General features: G+C 40.8%; 1 protein-coding gene across 2 annotated transcripts in view; it reads left to right on the forward strand.

Moving 5' to 3' along the window:
- The window catches only part of LOC105449567 (GAS2-like protein 2), a 67,200-nt gene that overhangs the window by 8,229 nt on the left and 39,337 nt on the right, over positions 1-19,634 (forward strand). For both annotated transcript variants that reach the window (XM_011688833.1, XM_011688834.1), the window contains exons 2-3: positions 4,888-5,077; positions 16,693-17,190. In XM_011688833.1, coding sequence (XP_011687135.1) covers positions 4,907-5,077; positions 16,693-17,190 — 669 coding nt within the window. In that variant the 5' untranslated portion in view covers positions 4,888-4,906. The remainder of the gene's footprint in view (positions 1-4,887; positions 5,078-16,692; positions 17,191-19,634) is intronic.

Raw genomic sequence — 19,634 nt, forward strand, 5'->3', positions numbered from 1 at the left:
GTCGCTGCCCTACGGATATCGGCGGCGCACGCTCGTTCCCTATGAAAGCGCGTTCGTAAAAGTTTACCTACGTGAGCGTACTATAAAGGCGCGCTACACCTGACATAACGGTGCATCACGGTCGTGTCTACGCGGTGTCACGGGGAGCTGCATATACGCAGATAAGTGCCCGGAAGCGCGATTATATTCTCGCGGAATATCTCGAGGGAAATCGAGTACTTCTTAACATCGATCTCAACATTTTTACTTCAATATTCCGCACATTTTTCTATTCTAATATTTTTCTCAACACAATTCAAAAATGTTTTTTTTTATTTCAACGCTCTATAAATTCCGTATCCTATAAATTTCAACGGAACTTGGTTTTAAGTTTCGAGTTTCAGTTTCAAGTTTCAACTGACGCGGGCTGTAATTTCAGATACAGATTTCATTAGTATCCGTCATAACGGAATTTCGTATTTATAAAAAACACGCTAATTATATAGGCAGTAATATCGCATAATCGTAAAGCTTATAGCTGTGCCGTAAATGAAATACTATCAGGTTGACAACGTTAACGATAATCGACATCTGCGCCAATACGGCGTCAAGATGGAGAGAAAGAGAAAGAAACGCGCTTCGCTATTTAGTGAAGTTATCGATTACTCATTCGTGCATGGAGCCGTGCGTAGGAACACGTTAAAATCCCGTTAACCGCTTTGCGAAATAAAGGAGGACGCTATCAATTCCCGAACGACGCCTTTCGCCTGGCGTGCGGAGATAGCGCGTGTTACAGGATTAAATTCCACGGCGCATCCGCGTGCATCCCTAATAGATTCCTCGGAGCTGCGCCGACATTTATGAAAGCCACGGCGAAGCCTCCGTGAAGTGCAACGACGTTTTACACACTCGCAACCCCTCCCCCCCCCGCTGTGATTCAGCAACTGCCGCCTTCGCCCTTTCACGGGTGGCGATAAAATGCCACAAATTAGCCTGTAAATTAGCCACCAGTCGCTCACAGACGCTCGCTCGTTTTTCACCCACCATGTACATCGCTCAGTGCTTTAATTTATTTGTTTACCTCTTAACAATATAGTTTTACGTTATTTATAGAAGCGAGGTATTTCAATAATGCGTTTTAGGTACAAAAAAAAATTGTATCTTCGGTCGCTCGCGTCACTAACTAAAAATCGTCAAACTGTACAGCTGCACCGAAAGAAAAATTTTGCTGAATCCAGATCTGAAAATAATTTTTGTCCAATAGTTAAAATTATTTTGTGCGAAAGTCAAAATGATTGCTAGAATATCAAAACGTTTTATAGCAATACTTATCAGTTTTAACATTCCAACAAATTATTTTAATGATTCAATAAGAAATTATTTTCAAATCTGTTTTTAGCAAAATTTTTAGGTCTTTCAACAAAATTGTTTTTTCCGTGTGTTATCATGCTGTTTATATATTCGTGATACATTTTATCATGTCTGTAACGTATAGCTGAGTATAGAATTCCATGGAAACGAGATAAGCGTATCGTAAGCTATATCACGCCGAAGGAGGATCGATAAGGCGCTCAAGTCGCTCGTTCCAGACGAGCCGTTTCCGCGGTCCGTGGACCGGCCTAACCATTCCGCGGCCGCCTATCGATTGTAAACTTTGGCATTTTCAATCGTTGTGTGCATAATAATGCACTCGGTGCAGTATACACGCGTGGCGCCGACGACGACGTGGGGCGTGTTGCCGCCCGAGGCGAGACGCGCGCGCGAACGAGGAGCGCGTGCGTCGTATCGCGGGTAACGCGATACGATGACATTTCGCAGTCACCTTTCGTAAACCGTATAATCCCGCGATCGTGGGACGCACGAATCCCTCATCTCTCGCCTTTACATACGATCCGCTCCCGCAGTCCTCCTTTACGCGCTAATTCCCTTCTCGTGTCCGCCGATCTTTCTCCATTCCCCTACCTCCTTCCCTTTCCTCCGTCGTCCTTTGCATGCGGACGTTAATAAATTATAGGCTCGAATACGCGGGGATGAGAGCGCCGACTCCGACCAAGTCGCCGAGTCTATCTTCATTTGTGGGTCCCTTCGAAAAATCGGAGTCGATATTTCCTTCTAAAGTTCGAACACGACCGGCATATTTTATTCTTTAACTCCGAACGTTCTAAACTCAGAACCAAGTTTTTTTTTTAATCCTCTGCTAAATAATTTTTGTTATACGTTTTTGTATATTGCTGAAAGTCTTTTTCGGTTTTCTGATCTCGAAGATGACTTTCAAGTTAATCTCATAGTCAATTCTTGGCCAAGAGACTCGTCGAGTTAAGGGGGGTCCAGACCGCATGGAAACGAGGTTTTGTGGGGTCCCATGAATGGTGTGTTTTGCCGGCGTATTATGGCAGCGGCGCGTCTGCGACGGATTATTTCCCACGATTATCTTCCCCCGTCCGCGCATGCCGGTGGTTGGAAAATTAGGATGTTTAGCAAGAGGGTGGGAGTATTTAATTTCGCACACAAACATACATACACACACGCTAGTGAATGACCTCTGATGGAAGGAAAAAAATATGTAATGTCATTGCCCTAAACGTCTTCAAAGAGAATAATAGATATATGTAAACTAACACGGAATTAATAGTTTCAATGGTAAACGACGGAAATGACACAATTTTCAGTTTTACCGTTTTATACGGAAACCGAAACTTCCGCTCATTCATGCAGATCGACACGCGAGCATTCTGGAAATTTATTGGCGGTCGCCGATCCCGCGGTTGTCGCGGACTTCCTTTCGAATCCGGCAACACAGTCAGACGCATTAATTCATCCCGTGCCCGTTCGGCATTTCGCAACGTCTACTCATTAATCCGCCGTGACGCGCGGCGTAGGCTTATTTATCAAATACCGTAGAGTCCCGTTCGTCGCCTGAGATTTCCATTGAGCGAAACTCGATCGAGCGCGCCGAAACGTCATCCCGCGACGCGCGACGTGCGTTATTCAGTCGCGTGTATCGGCGCGACCGTGTCTTACAATGAGTTCACTTGCGACACCCGTCCAGCGAGTCCCGTCCAGCTCCCGATATTACCTGTAGGTACATTACTCGACGAGTTGCGTACAATGCCGTTGATGGAGATTTATATACGTGGTCGCTCTGGAAACCTAGCAGGGACTGAATGACTCAACTGAACGTACGACGTAACGTATACGCGTACGTACCTACGTAAAGTAGGTTTGCTCTCGTTCAGAAATAAATATGCAGTTAAATAACAGAGCGAAAGAAGATCAAGGATATCGGAAAAATATTATTCGATTCTGCAGTGGCACTTAATAGGTATATATCGCTTAAACGAAAAAAACTTACAAATTTTTCTTCTTTGAGAAAAACTATATGAAAAAACTATATGAAATCTATATGTATTTATAATTAATACACCCTCAATTTGCAAAGTGAGTTCAGTCCTAGTTGCAGACAATTAAACTTTCTTTCGTATTTTTGTGAGAAAGAAAATATCGTTTTGCTGAAAAAAAGAAGCTTTACGTAATATGCATATAAATAATTCAAGCACGCATGTGCTTCAACAAAGTTTGCAGACAGAATTTACCTGAGAGTTTTCGGTTAATCTGCCCCTCATACAATCGTGACTTTATCATACATGGGGAGTATCATGGCAGAATGCAATAGGTACATACATATATATATATATATATATATATATATATATATATATGTGCATAAAGGGTAGTTGTATGACAAGTATGAGGGGAAAATATCGCGGGGATGACCGCGCCATTGTCCACAGCGACACCCAGAGTGGCCATTGTCTGGTGGAGCCGCGCGTTCTTTTTTTATTCATCGGATGTTTATAATCTGCATCTCGCATCTGCGAAATAATGCCCGCGGATTTGCATACGCAACGGTATCTGGACGTGGAAATATCGCGTGAGAAAACGAATCGGGGCCCCGTTAGCGGCGCATTGCAATTCCCGTGCGTGGCGAACGTAGCTTTCGTCGGGTCGATTAATAATCGTTGATCATGATCCGGGATATTTCAAGAGGTGAAAAATTGTAAAAGTTTAACCGAGTATTGATCGCAAATTTTGCAAACATAAATACAATATATAAATTCAATTGATTTAATGCTAAATGCAATTGATCTATGTACTTTTTAAAAAAAATTTTTTTACTCTATTATCTTTTTTTAATTTTTATCTATTATATTTTCTCTATTATATTTTCTGCATTCAAAATATTTACATAACCAAATATTAAATGAAGAGAGGAAAGAGAAATAAAACTGAAAGAAAAGTACAAGAAATTGATTCAGGATAAAAAGTAATAAGAAAATAAAATAAATGCAAATAACAATCATTACAAGAAAACAATCATTATGTGATTGATTAAAAAAAATCAAAGAATTTGAAGGATCCATGAAATTTCAAGGATTAACATTTTAAGAATTTAGGAAATCTGAAAACTATGTTGAAAGGTTTTCCATTTTCGAGCAAAAGATCATCGGTAAAAGATCTCATTTGATCCTTTGGAATCCACGTGGGATCAAAAAGGTGCGGAAGTTCTTTGTTGTGATAATCTACCTAGGCCTTTTCAGTTCTCGCCGAACACTCTAAACAAGCGGAGGTGGAAAAGTGCAAGTTGCGCAGAGCTCCTAAGTAGAAAGTGTTAGGTCAACTTGTAGTAGATATAAAATAAAGTTTAAGGCAAACGATATAAATTAACAGTCATTTAAAAGTGTTTACGATTATATCTGGTCCGTAATATTAAAAAAAAAGAAAGAAAAACAAGGAAGAAAATATAAGAATGAATAATTCTCTTATAGATATAAACCTATAATATATTTTATTTTAACATAATTAGTAATTTATTTAAAAAATTTAATATAATTTAATGTCTACTTTCAGTTTTCGAATCGTTAAAATCATGTCGGTGCTACTGGAAGGGAGGTCGTACAGGCCGTTCAAGTCCTCGGAGGAGTACCTGATTGCGATGAAGGAGGACCTGGCGGAGTGGCTGAACGCCCTGTATCCGGAGCTCAGGATCAATCTTGACAATTTCATGGACAGGCTCGACACGGGCGTCGCTCTGTGCAAAGTGAGTGTGCGTCACAGTGATTTGCCTGTCAACTTACAACTATCGCGGAAGCACGATTGTCCGTGCGGTTTAGCGCTCTCTCGCCGTGCCGCGCTCGTAACGAGGCGATCCTTATCGGCGCCGCGACTTATCGCCGTCGAAAAATTTTCCCCCCTTGCGAGATCGAGATATACCCATTGACCTCAATCTTAGAACACGGTTGTCACGCTGTTCTCCCGCTCGTTCCGCGTTTATTTTCTCATCGAGGTTCGTAAACATCCGCCTGTACGAAGGTATCGCGAAAGTACCGGCTGCATACATTAGCAACGTGATTTCTTTAGAAGCGCGCGTTCCTTAGCGAGCATTTTCCGGCAAGTTGTTATTCAAAGCGATGTAAGTTGTAAATCTTTAACTCCGAATAACAGATATTAGCAATATATATATATATATATTGATGTTATCCGCATTTAGCGGATGTCGAGTTAAAAGTGCAAGAGAAACTTCAGTCATGCTAAATTAGTTCTGTGAAATTCGGATATGAAGTTTCCTGTCAAATCGCGCTGGCGTCATTCACAAACACACGCGGCACGCGCTGAAGACGCATAAAAAAACTGCTGCACGTGTGCACTGCGACTAGGAGGAAGAAGGATGTTGACGTTTCAGCGGAAGCTCTTCGTCCTGCGTGGCGTGAATTACGATTGAACTTAATGCGAGTGGGAAGAGCGACGAGTAAAGTGTGTCTTTAAAGAACTCTTTTATTTCTTCAGCCGTTTTTCTACATCCTTATTAAAATGTTACGAATGTGTTACTATTATTCTGATAATGAAAATTCGCGCAATTATAAATCAACAATAAATAGTAATTTTTGTTACGTTAATTCCATATATAGTTTAAAAAAAAACCTGAAATAGATCCTATTATATAAATCCTACTTATTAAGTAACAATTAAAAGTAAATTTAATATTAGTATAATCTAATAGTTTTTTAATAAAATAGAATCACGATTATCGTGGCTCTATTAAAAATGATCATTCCTTAATTTTTATTTAATTATTTAAATAATATGAATTTTACTTCTATTTATATTTTATATTAAAAAATTCAATGTGCGAAGAGCACGTACATATTCTCTTTCTCTTTTTCGATTTATTTACCGTAAAAAATGTATTTTTTTCCGCGAGACATGTAATAGCGAATATAGATGTCTACTTAAACGAAGTTGAAATTATGCATGTGACAGCACATGTTACTTTTTCGTCAATAAGCGACAACGAGTAAAACCTGTATGCTAAAATCATTGGCTCGCGTATTGACGCGCGGTGTTGAAACAAGAAAAAAAAAAGCGCAAAAAGAGAAGAACATATGCGTACAACCTGTATCTCCCACACGACCGTGCCACTCGACATGCAGCGGCGGATAGAGTAGTCATTCGTAGCGTGACCGATCGGCTGTCGACGGTGTACACGGTCAGCTTATTAGCTCGGGCATTATTAAAGCAATTTTAACGAGTCATTAAGGGCACGGCAAATTGGAGCGTTTAAAAAAAAATACGGGACACAATGAGTAATGGTTTAATTACCCGATTAATGCGGCCGGGGCAATCGCGACGGCTCTTGTGCCGGACCACAAGACCCACGACCATGTGGAAATTACTTGGGGCTTGAGATTTGCGCGTTTGTATGCAATCGCGCGAACCGAGATAAGTGCCGGGGCGATAGAACAGCGATGTGAATATTATCGGCTGATTCATTACTGGGAACGGCGGGAAGGCAAAGAAAAAAAAAAAGAAGCGCCGTCAGTGCGAGCGCGCAATGCGCTCATTATAATCCGCTAATTAAAATTTGTTGTTCGATAAATGAATGACCGTCCGCGGCTCTGTGGATTCTTATACTTTTATTACCGTCATTTCGTCCGTAATGGTTCCCGGAACGATACCGCGCCCGATCGATCGCGATCCAGGCGCGGATCGGCCCGCGTGCCCGGGATCGAGGGGTTCGAGTCGAGACTTTCACTGATCTACCGATGACGATCCACCGCGGCCACTCGAGTCGACCGAAACGAGCTCCATTCATCGCCACGGGCCCCGTCGCGCGCCCATAATATCCCACCGGACGACCGGACCCGCGACGGGTATCCAATCGGCGCGGAGCCGGAGCGCCACGCTCGTATAAAATGTTGGGATATCGGCCGGGCCGCGCTCGTTATTAGCGGCGGCGCACCGCCATCGTCGTTATAAATTTATGCCGGGGAAATATTTAGAGTAGGCAGAGGACGATAAAACCGCGGCAGCTCGTTCGCGGTGCGTGCGTGCGCTCCCTATGTGCCAACTCGGAGAAAGTCACTGGTGCATCGAGTATGCGTCTAAAGCCCGATTCAGGCTACGGTGAGGCAATACAATCTTTAACGCCTTAGGTCGAACTATTAATATTAATTCGTACATATGCCATCACCAGATTTCAAAAGAGATGAAAAATCAACGAATAATAAAGAGAGAAAATTTTAAAAATGTTAATCATATATGTCGAATGTGCACTGTGCAGTTTAAATTTGATTGAAATGTTGCAATTAAGACTGAAAAGCGAACGATAAGTCCCAACATTTAGCACTAGACACGTTCGAGCTATAGAACGAGGCGCTTCGGTCTGAATCGGGCCTAAGGATTACCTCGAGGTGAGGTGCTGGAATTTCTTACCTGTGGCAGGGGGGTAGATTGGGTTGCAGAGCAGAGTCGGCGGAAAGGGACGAGGCAGGCAGGGGAAGGTGTGCAGTGCTTTTGCATATATCGACTTTACGAGCCGTGACGAGTGGCGAGACGGGGAATATAATAAGGTGCGCGCGACGAGGAACGATAAGAAATCCTAGTGCTCTCGATACCGGCACTTCTGGGGGCTCTCTTCTACCTTTCCTTCTCTTTTCTATCATTCGCGATGAATTTTTATAGACTGCGATTTTTTGGCATTTTGTTTACGGCGGGGGAGGCGAGCAGGCGCCTGCATGCAATATGCGTCGCGACTTTTATCAAACACGACACGCAGCAGCGGACTCGAAGGACATTTAATCCTATTTGAATTGCTTGAATTCTTTGTTTTTAATAATCTTTTCAATAATAATTTCTCTTGTGATGCATAACATCTTTGTTTACATAACATTGCATTCAGAACGTTAATTAAATTACAATAATTTAATTTAAAGAGATAACAATTTATTTTCTTGAAGACTTTTTATTTTAATTCTTCTTTTTTGGTTAAAGACTAATATTTTTTAATATTTTATTCTGATGATGAACTATTTCTAATTCTGTACAAATAGTAACAATTTTGGAGAATTGTATTACCTAACATGATATTTACAGTGGATTAGAATTAAAATTTTAATACGACGGCTATAAATTCCGGAAAAATTATTTAATAAAAATTAATTGTTGAAAAATGAGTACATTTACTGTCAAATAATTTAAATCCTAGTAATTCTTGGCAAATGACAAATTCATAACAATAATTTATTCAATTTTGCAATCAATTAAAAAAATGTCTCGCTAAAAGTTTGAAAATACACCTGACAGTTCGGTGAATTTTATGACGTACAGAAGGAAGCCTTTGATATGAAGTAGACGTATGAGAAGCGTTTTTCAAAGCAAATTCGAGAATGGCACTTGTCATACGGTTAAAGATCGACAGGCAATCCATATTAATCACCATCGCGATATCTCGAAAGCGAAAGGAGTCAGAAGCGACGGCACATGGCCTTTCCTGTCGGAAATAACAAATACCGGGCGATCTGATGATGGACCTTATATAGAAATCGGCTGGCAGTTATATCTCCGAGCGTCCGCTGTCACCGTGCGTAATATCGATTCAAAAATATTAACTTCAATTATGTCACATTCGATGAAAACAATCAATCATTCTAATATCTATTTTTGACGTGTCTTTTTTCTGAGTTAAAGTTGTTCATTTAATTTTTTATAAAATGTATCTTGAGATTTTTATTTTATTTTATTTATTTTTATTTTTAAGAGTGGTATATCCTATGTGTTACTTTTAAATAATGTGCGTTCGTAGCGTGCAACTGGAACATTACCTCGCGGTAAACATTTCTCGTAAGGACACCGAGTCGATGCCGTTTCGCGCCAATCTCCGTGTCGCTTCGAGATGATAATCCCATAACCAACTTTATATAAATAGAAAGAAGAGTGGTTCTTCTTATCTTATTCCGGATTATGTCGCGGAATTCCATGGCGATGCGCGGCGTGCGCGATTAATTAACCGCAATTGTCGCCTCCCCATCCGCTTTTTTTTTCGCTCGCTTCTCTCTCTCATTCGGAATTAGAATTTATGGGCGCCACATCGGGCGCGTCCTGATGTTTGTCCCTTGCAGACCTTAAAGCCTGTTTAAGCAGGGCGGTTTAATCATCAAAATAAATCGTAACCATCAAGACTGTGTTGTGAGTTTGTGTGTACCCATAATTTAAAGGGTACTAAAACTTCTTTTCTAAATAAAAATGTTATTTTTGTCGCTTATATTTTAGGCGCCAAATAAAATTGATAATGTTCGTTGCTTTTACGTGAAAAGTAAAATATTTCAGATAATACGCTATATTTTTAGAAATAATGGTGAATTGCGCGTCATTACTAAATAATTTTATATATAATAATTATTTTTAATTTCTTTAATTTTTCAATATAATTATTTTTATTTATATAATTATATTTTACAATTATATAATTTTCGGCATTTTAAAAAACCGCATGAGTTGCGATTGTAATATTCTTGATAATATTCTTGCAAAAACACCGCGGCATTTGACATGACGATGCCCAGGCTATTACTTGGATAAATTAATAGGCTAACCGGATCGATGGTCAAACGCGTTAAGTCGAGATCGCGCGCGATCGGGGTCGATCCCGGGGATCCGAGGAAGCTGGCCGCATTAATGAGCCAATTAACGGGAGAGTTACGAGCTCGGCTTTCCGACAAGACGATTGTCCGTCGACTTTTCTGACGCGCATGGCAGAGAGCGGGTTAACTCTCGGCGACGAGTCGCTCGTTAACCGAGTTTATCGGTGTATCTATCAGTTACCTAAAGCGCTGTTAAATGCGAAACGGGATCGGCGATTTCCCTCCAATGAATTGGCGTTATCAATCGCACTATGAATGCAAATCCGATCGGCAATTATCTGTCATACGCGCAATCGATCAAGTATAGTGATCCTTCCTGTTACGAAGATAAGTTCCTCGTATCGCGTACAAGATAATTTAAATCCTCTAAATCTTCAGAAAATGATTTGAAATGAACTGAAAGATTTTAATATAATTTCAAATTGTATAGGAGAGAGTAACTTCGTATCAGAATATAAAATGTATTTGTAGCCCATCTGAGATAAAAAAAATTATTTAGCATAATCGATTACAAAGAAAGTTTACGTTTCGTGTTATTGTAATCGCAAACCAAATTATGGAAAATTTATGATCAAAATGATTGATCGGGATCACAAGGAGAAAATCTAAATGTGCAACGCAAACGTAATCGTAACGTGGATGCACGAAGGAATTAGAGGGAAGCGGAATCGAGGCCGGCGACCTTGAAATTTCTTGCAGTTAATTGAAATCGAGTGGAAAGCTGATGAAACTCGATTCCATCGTAGAATTATGGACGTAAATGGAATGACGATTGGCGCCGTTCTGTGACGTCGTGAAACGTAGAAAAGTGTGGCATCGGATCGATTCTAAAATTGATTTAAACTATATTTAAAGGCCCCTTTCTTTCTATATTTCTACGCGAAATAAATTCCCGTAAAAAATTGTTTTCGTTAGTTCGCAACTGTAGACTGTCAACATTGAAACAATTGCCATTCTTCTTGCGATTAATCCATCTATTTTTTAGAGAAAGTGCGAGACTTCTAAGACCGTTTCTGGAATAGAATTGTTAATTGCGCGAGAAGTAGGACGGCTAATTTCAATCTACCTTAACATAAGTTAGAATCTGTTTTCCACACGTTCGCGGCACGAAGGTGAATATTATCTCCCATATATCGTGTAAGGTACGCATATGTGAAATGACCGCGTCCTTGTAAACTGATTATCCTTTTCGGAAGATCGGTCGTAAAACGAAGTGCGTCTTGCTGCGGCTGGCGCGCGTTCGCTTCTGCGTACCTATTTCACACCAAGGAAACGCATTACACACGCGAGGTCAAGAGCGTTTCCTGCCGTCTTCTATTAGCATTTCTATTGAGAGTTCCTAGTCCTTTATCTAGCTTGTTTATGCACGGAAACGCCGGTAGCATGAAGGACCATTCGCACAAGCTTATGTAAGCTTACAGTGGAGAGTACTTTGATCTCGAAATTATTATTCTCGCCAATATCAGATTTATATGATAATTTTAATAATACACTATACAATAAATAACGTAATAAATAATGTAAAATAAAGTATATGTAAAATATGAATATAAATAATAAGTTAATAAGTATCAAAATTACATCGAATAATCATACGATATAAATTTTCGCGGAGATTTGAGAGTTAATGAGGGAGCGTTTCATGTTTTCCACAAATATCCCTAAAATAGAGATCTTTTAATTTCACTCTTTTCATTAAAAGAGCAAGATTTTTTTTTTTTACCGATGCACATTGATGCATTCGTGCGTGAGCAACGAAAACTGCCGGAGACACGCCGACGACTCCTTTTGTCTCAGGGAGAGCGAATCCAACGACCGGATGTTTTTTTTCATAATCCCTCGGAACCGGAGATGAGTGCACGGGGGTGGTCTTTTTCAACCTCGTGCCTAAATATATACCGTGTCTCTTGCGCGCGCGCGCGTGCACGTCCGTCTGTGCTTCCGAAATGCGGTGCAAGGGATGCCGTCGTAAAAACACCGGACGGAAATAGCCGCGGCGAAAAATCATGCGGGCGCCACGGCGCGGCGACGCCGACAGTCGTGAGACGCGACGGGCGGTCTAGGACCTTCGGAGATCGTCTTTATAGCTCCGACGCATTTTGATGCCAATGTCGACGTCCGTGCACGTAACTGCTCGCGGTCTCAAAAGGTTCATTGTACCTTTTCGCTGTAGCTTCATAGGCGGCGGAACGTTTCCTTCCAAGGGACGGATAGAGAGAGACCAATAAAGCAAAATAAACTGATGTAAATAATATAGCGATATTTTCTAAATATATAAATATTATATTCTTTGCTTATATATACAGGGAAATTTTTCATATTTTTTCAAAGATAATTAGAGTTATACTAATATGATAAATATACCGAAAGCAATATAATTCGATGAAACTAACAGCCTTCAGAATAACTGCTAAATTATCGCGTGAATGACGACAACGAGATAATTTGTCGAGATGATATTTCTCCCTCGCTATCGGTCATTAATTAATTGACATTAAGTGTCTATTAGGTAATTTAGGGCGATCACTCAAGGAGGAAGATATGCCTCGTCTATAATAATACCAATGGAATTTCTTTGTTCAGCCATTGTTGCGAGTACCGATAATTTTTGTTACATCGTGTTATCGTTCGTTAAAATGTTCGTAAATTAATCGAGATTATTTTTATAAATGTAATTTAATTGCAAGATATATTTGATTTCTTTCCGAGGCTGTTTTTTTTAATACGAAATCATGAATATTCATTACGAAACATTTAACGTCAATCTCTATCACTTCTGACCTTAACGGCGACATGCGAATCACTTCCTGGGAAGTACAATACTATACGCGACGTGTGTCGTTGGCTGCAGCCACATAAAGACTCGCGAAAGCACGTCCGCACGATTTTACATACTTATTCGCGCGTGCGACGCGACGCTTTGGAAGGCATCTTTACAGCGCCGCGTGTAGAACACGCAATGATTCACGACGCTTTTGTGCCGGGCGAGGTCTTACTGTTAGGAGTACAAACGATCGAGGTTTATTAACCTCCGGCGCGGCCTCAGGAACGACAGGATCGCGAACAATCCTAGCGGGGAATCTCTTCGCGCTTTTGCCGAGCAAAGAATTTCGTCACAGTTATAAGAACCGGCCGGCTGAAGAGTAATTAACTTCGCACAGGAATCTAAATTGTACGTGTGGCGATTGCGTATACAACGCGTATAATTCTCTCGGTAACGCGATTGTTCGCTAGAGTTTATAAAAACCGTTAGTTTCTGTATAATTACGTAATGACACACATTTAATTAGTAAACGCGGTTATTAAAGACTTTTTCACATCTCTTTAAACATTATAGGAAGGCATTATTGTTAATTATTTTTTAATTGAATGAGGAGTTGGCGTTCGTATTCAATAAATATTAGTAAAATAAGTATTAGTTTCCATAATTTTGGAAATATAATATATAATTAATCATAATCATAAACGATTTGCAGTCATTAACAATTAATTTTTGTATAGTGCACAATTTTACAATAATTATATTTACATGATAATCAACAGTTTTGTTTACATGATATGTCTGTTTAGCGCGGTAGATTTAACAATTTTAATCAAATTAGATCATGCTGTGCGTGCTTTCGATAACGTGTTCGCCGCTTCATTTCGCAGCGCCGCGAACAGCCATAAATTTCCGTAACGGTTTATCGCGTAAGCCTGGCCCCGGAGACTAAATTAAGTTACGGGGTTATGAGTAATGGTTACTTGCGCTCTCGTTGGTTACGTCTCATTGGTTTCCTTCCACTGCATCGTGCAGCGTTACGCTTAACTCGTGCGCGTTCCCCCTCGAGCGCGCAATGAAACGCCTCGCAACCGCTCCAATTTACAAACGTAGAATTTGCAGCGGCCATTTTCATTAGGCATATTGGTCCGTGGCGACGACACCGAGAGGGGTCAGGAGCCACGTAATGTGACATCCTGCCGTCGCTTCATCTGCCGACCGTATTACCATATGCGCCACTTCTCGTCTTTTAGCGCGACTCTTCCTCTCGCCAGTGATGCTCAACGCATCATCGAAAGGCTTGAGATCGAGTAAATAGTGCTCCAATTAAAAGAAAAATGTATTGCTAATGTTAATTGAGAGGCAGTAAACGTAATATGTTAATGATAAGCAGTGAAAATTATTTTCTAATATCCGGTATGCAAAGTAAACAAAGCTATTTTTTTAAAATCACAATATTATTTAATATTAAAAACTTAAATGCAAAACAGGCCAATGAAAATATTTAATATTTTTCTAAATTTCTGAATATATTTAATATTAATTGAATACTGTCGCTTCAAGGGCAACTTTTATTTGGAGATCAATTTTTTCACAAATTGTTTGCTCTTTTTTTTGTCAATTTTTCGGCTTGCCATTATAAGGATGATTAAAGTCAGATAGATTAATGTAAGATAGAAACGACTTCTCTCTTACTTTAGAATTAATGGTTTCTTTCGTCATCAAAATTTTCAAAAGACGACTCATTTTAACTCTTTCGCTTTTTAGATATGCGCACATCCTATATCTTAAGTATACAGAAAAACACATTCGTACCGCTTTTAATCCCGAGTACGATCGTACATCTCCCTAATTGATGAACGTTCCCGCCATCAGTTTTAAGAGTCCTCGACAAAATGGTCCGGCCGTTGAATTGTCATTATCGTCGCTCGCATTCGGTTGTAACTGCCTGTTGGCGGACTCGTCTAATCTCTATATTATCCCTCGGGGAAGTATCGAGACAGGCCGACGAAACAACCGGATGCTGTTAGATATGATTTTTACGAGTGTGCGTCGAGGAGCGCGCGCGTAAACAGCTCCGCGACCTTATGGCGTCCACACGTGCAGACGTGAAATACGTTTTCACGGGGATCCCTAAAACGTTGCCCGTAAAATGCGCGTCGTGTATCTTCTCTCAACCGAAGGTCTTTCGTAGAAAACTTGATTTCTTTGATCACGCGTTAAAGATGCATAAAAATAGTAATAGTCACCGATTTAACCGCAGCAACTCGGAAATTTTACAACGCAATTAATTGATTACCGTTGGGCATAAGAAAGAAGTTTTGATCCAGCCAATTTACCCTTGAATGTTTGAGACTTTCTCTTTCTACCAGCTTTGAATTACTGTACTGATTTGTATTTTTAAGAAGATAAAAAAATTTTTTTAAATATCGACATAGAAACGAAAATTTAGGATTGCTGTAAAAACTTTCTGCAAATATTGCGTTACAAGATAGGTGAAATAATCGATTAATAATTGAGCTAATATTAACATTTTTCAATAATTATTTAATAATTTTATAAAACTGTTCGCGGCTGAAGAATAAGAATCATTGATAATAGGGGTTTAACTGAACGTGACATCGAAACTCGATGCATCGCACGTGAGCGGCCGCACGCTGCAAGGCGCGATGTTTGCGCGGACGAAATATGATTTTGTTTAAACAAGGGGACTTTCCAGCGGCCGACTGTACCAGGTCGTATTTCGTGGTCGCTTCTTTTCCCAACGTAACCCAAATACCTTCCGACGAGTCATCTCGCGTCAACTCTGTTTGAGGAGCGTTGAAGTTCAACGAACTGTCATTAAAACGAGCACCCAGTTAACTGACACGGCCGTTTGAGCAGATGTTCGGCGGAAAACGAGCGTTGAGCAAACGGAAAGAGATTAAAGGGATGGAATAATACTAACGTCAGTGATATATGTGCTGATCGCAGTCAAATTGGAGGCAAGGAAAACAAAGTATGCCGGCGCAAAATAAAGAAGAGTCGGTTACAGCTACTAATTACAGCTACTAACTTTTTTTTCTTTTATTTTGATATTATTTAGATCTCGCTATATTGAAAAAATAACAAATGAAAGATTCGTGACTGTAAAATTTGTAATATTTTTCAAAATTACAATTTAAAATTTTAAACATTTGTAGAAATTTTTGAAAAATTACAGATTTCATGCCTCTTTTGTTTAATTCATTTGCGAACCGCGATTCTTTCTTGTCCATCATCGCCGTTCCCCGTTCTATTTGATATACAAGGGCGTGCGCATCCCAAATCTCTCTTTACGCGGCGCACTCTTCTAAATCAATAACGTGATATTGCATTAAGACCTTTTTTCTCGGGGGATGACCGTCATCAGATGCCATCTGCCATTTCAATGCTCGCGGTAAATCCAGGATTTTGATGCCGCGTCAAGTCTCGCATCTGAATAACGTATGTGTGTGTATGTGTGTGCGCACGGTGTAAGAGGAGACGCCGTATATATGTATGAGAAAGTGTTGAATAGCGTGAAATGAAATATCGCGTTTTACGCGCATACACTCCAGGCGACAGAAATAAAATATCGACATTTGTTATAGGCATCGTGAAACATTGATGCGCACGTGACACACTTTAACTTAAGTCACGAGTATTATGAATTGTAAACCAGGGCGCGGTAAATTACGACATTATGATATTAGATAAAATACCCGTAATTTAAAACGATTCTAAGAGAGAGAGAGAGAGAGAGAGAGAGGAGAGAGAGAGAGAGAGAGAGAGAGAGAGAGAGAAATTTACTTCGAGAAATTTAAGAATTAAAAAGCATCGCAATTATACGTTTCTCTTAGATTATTAAAATTAGCAAAAAAACATGATTCATCTTCCTATCGTTTTCGCCACAAAATTGTCGTATATCTCTACCACATCGGATAATGCAAAGGCTACCTTTTCTTCTGCTTCCAGCATGCGAACAACGTGCGGAAATACGCGACGGACTACGTGGCCCGTCGTCAGGCCCGCAAGATGCCGATGACACGCTCGATAACTTCGCTGGCGCTGCCGATGAGCCAGGTAGGCGATGTGCCCTACCTGCCGAACGCCAAGGCCGGCACCTTCTTCGCCCGCGACAACGTCTCGAACTTCATCGATTGGTGCCGCAACAGCCTCGGCATCATCGAATGCCTGCTCTTCGAGACCGAGGATCTGATAATGCGTAAGAACGAGCGACACGTAATATTATGCCTGCTGGAGGTGGCGCGCCGCGGCGCCAAGTTCGGCATGCTCGCGCCGTTGCTCGTGCAGATGGAGAGGCAGATCGACCGCGAGATCGCCGCCGAGAACAAAGCGGCGAACGGCGCCGGCAACGAGGAGAGCGATGACGAGTACGAGGAGGAGCCCTGCCTCATATACGGACCGCAGCCGCAGATCGTCACGAACGATCTCAAGACTCTTCACGAGTTGGTGAGTGAAAATATGATCTTGGTACTTGGAATATGAATATGTATAATATATTCCAAGTCTCGACGTACGAGGAATGACGTTTCTACGCTTCCGTTGATGGCCGGATGGAAGGTGCTTACAACGCGGTGAAAAAAATCAGAATTTGAAAGATCAAATTTTTACTTAGTTTTCTCACAAATTTTAAACAAATCAAATTTTTATTTGAAATTTTTTTGAATTCGATCCGATTTTATTTTGTCAAAGCTTCGAAATCCAGAATAACGATTATGTTTGCGACGCGCTTCTCGGAATTTCTCGGTAGCCTAGAAGTTTCTTAGCGATTTATGGCACCGATTCCGATGGCTCTCCGATTAAATCCCGACGGCTTTGAACGTATTCGAATCGCGCGTTTCGTCGCGTATCATTGCCAACGACCGTAACGTGCCGCAGCTATGAAAATAACTCGCAGCAACCCTTCGGTTCATCCCGGATATATTTATGGCGGTCCTATAACCCACCGACGTCGAGCCGTGAATATCGGAAATAAAAGAGACGTCGCGGTACTGAAATTTAATGGAGTGTCGATAGTTTTACTCGTTCGGTATCAGATACCGCAAGATCGATACTTTGCACTTTGCGGCGATATCATGAAGGATAATCAGGAAAGATGGTTCCTGCAATTTAGCGTAATTCTATTAAATGTACAGAGATTGTTGTGTAAGCGACTGCTATATTGAAATGAATTTTATAATACTTCGAGATTACAATCATTATAATTTCCATATCAACTGCAGCTTTCGGTCACAAATTAATTTTGTGTTTCGATTGCGGCGTGAACGTGTCGTGTTGAAGTTTGTGAAAAAACCAGAGTTATTGTGTTCTTGCGGGGATAAGGAAATGAGTCAACTTTTTAAATTATTTTACTCTCTAAATTTTTTGGAGTGAAATTTCACTCTAAAGAGTGAAAATACTGCCACTCAAGTGGCCGAGTGACAGTATTTTCGCTCTTTTGGAGTGAGATTTCACTCTTTTGGAGTGAGATCCACTCTAGAAAATTTAGAGAGTAGAATCACTTGTTTCTTAATCTCTTGTTTTTTAAGTTTCTTTATTCTTTTTTTCGTGTGCATGTTACGCGTCTTCGTATAGAAAGGGTTAACCCGCCGACCGCTCCCACCGTATGCGCGCGACCTATTCGAGATTTTATTGTCGGCCGCTTATTATAAATTAACGGGTAACGATGACGCGCGGCACGGCGCGTTAAATGTCCCGCCGTGCACGCGAATCGCGCTGACGGCCCGGCCGTCGCGATAACGCCATTTCTTCGGCGTTAATTGCACTGCCGCTGGCGGAGAACGCGACACATCGGCCCGACACCTCTCGCCGATGGAAACATAATATTCTCTATATTTCTCGGACCTGTGTCGACGTTATTCCGTATCTTCTTTACACTTCCGCCATAGACATCACGACGACGAAGCATTGACATAACTAAAGAGGGTCTCTCTCTCTTCTCCCCCCCCCGTTTCTCTCGTGGACGAAATTTAGGGAGAACTGTGACGTTCAGCTTTGACAACAATTTCAATCACTTGCTGCATGCATATACGCGTCGTATATCTGCAAGGCTCGAAAAGCGAGAGAAACGAGAAAATTACTTGAAAATATTAAATATAATATTTTACCTTATCATGCAATTACGTCAGTTATTACTTGTAATTTGATTGGTAAATTATTACCGAGCAAACTGCTCAATAAATTATATATTTATTATATGATTGTCTAGCAATGTCGCTTCATGTTTCTTTTACAATTAAAGGGCAGTGCAATATAATAATAATTTTACTCGACTGAGAGAGAGAGAGAGAGGGGGGGGGAGGGGGAACAGAGAGAGAAAGAGAGAGACCGGCTTGTATTGGTTAAAAATGTCGGATTAGCCGACTCGCGAGTGTGTCTAACGTGCGATTACCGGCGGCGATACACGCGACCGGCATACGTGTTTGCGAGGCTAAATCGCGGCATTTCACGAAGCGGAATAATTCCTTCCCCAGGGCTTACAGCGCCGCGGCGGGGCGATAACGTCGCGGCTTCGCCGCATACAGGAATTCCAGGACGCTTTCCCGCGATGTCGTGGCACCGAACGCTCGTGGCGTATGCACCTCGTGGAAGGTTTACGAGCGCTTTATCTTTCGAAAGAAAATTTCGACGTAATCGTAGAATGTTACGATAAATCTGCTCGTTGCAATAAATCTTTCCTTTTTACGGGAACAGGAAGAGGACTATCGTTGTACTTACTTAACGTCTACGAAGTAAAAGTACGCCACACGCAGGGTGAAAATGATACAGAGAATTGAGGCGAATTGAAATTAAATGACAAGAATCCAATGTTTCTTTCACCTTATTAGGATAATGAAACTCCATGCATTAAATTACTTACAATTTACAAATAGTACAAAGAGATAGAAGCAGTA

This window comes from Wasmannia auropunctata, unplaced genomic scaffold (genome assembly GCF_000956235.1).
Source record: "Wasmannia auropunctata unplaced genomic scaffold, wasmannia.A_1.0 LD336074.1, whole genome shotgun sequence".
Lineage (NCBI taxonomy): Eukaryota > Metazoa > Arthropoda > Insecta > Hymenoptera > Formicidae > Wasmannia > Wasmannia auropunctata.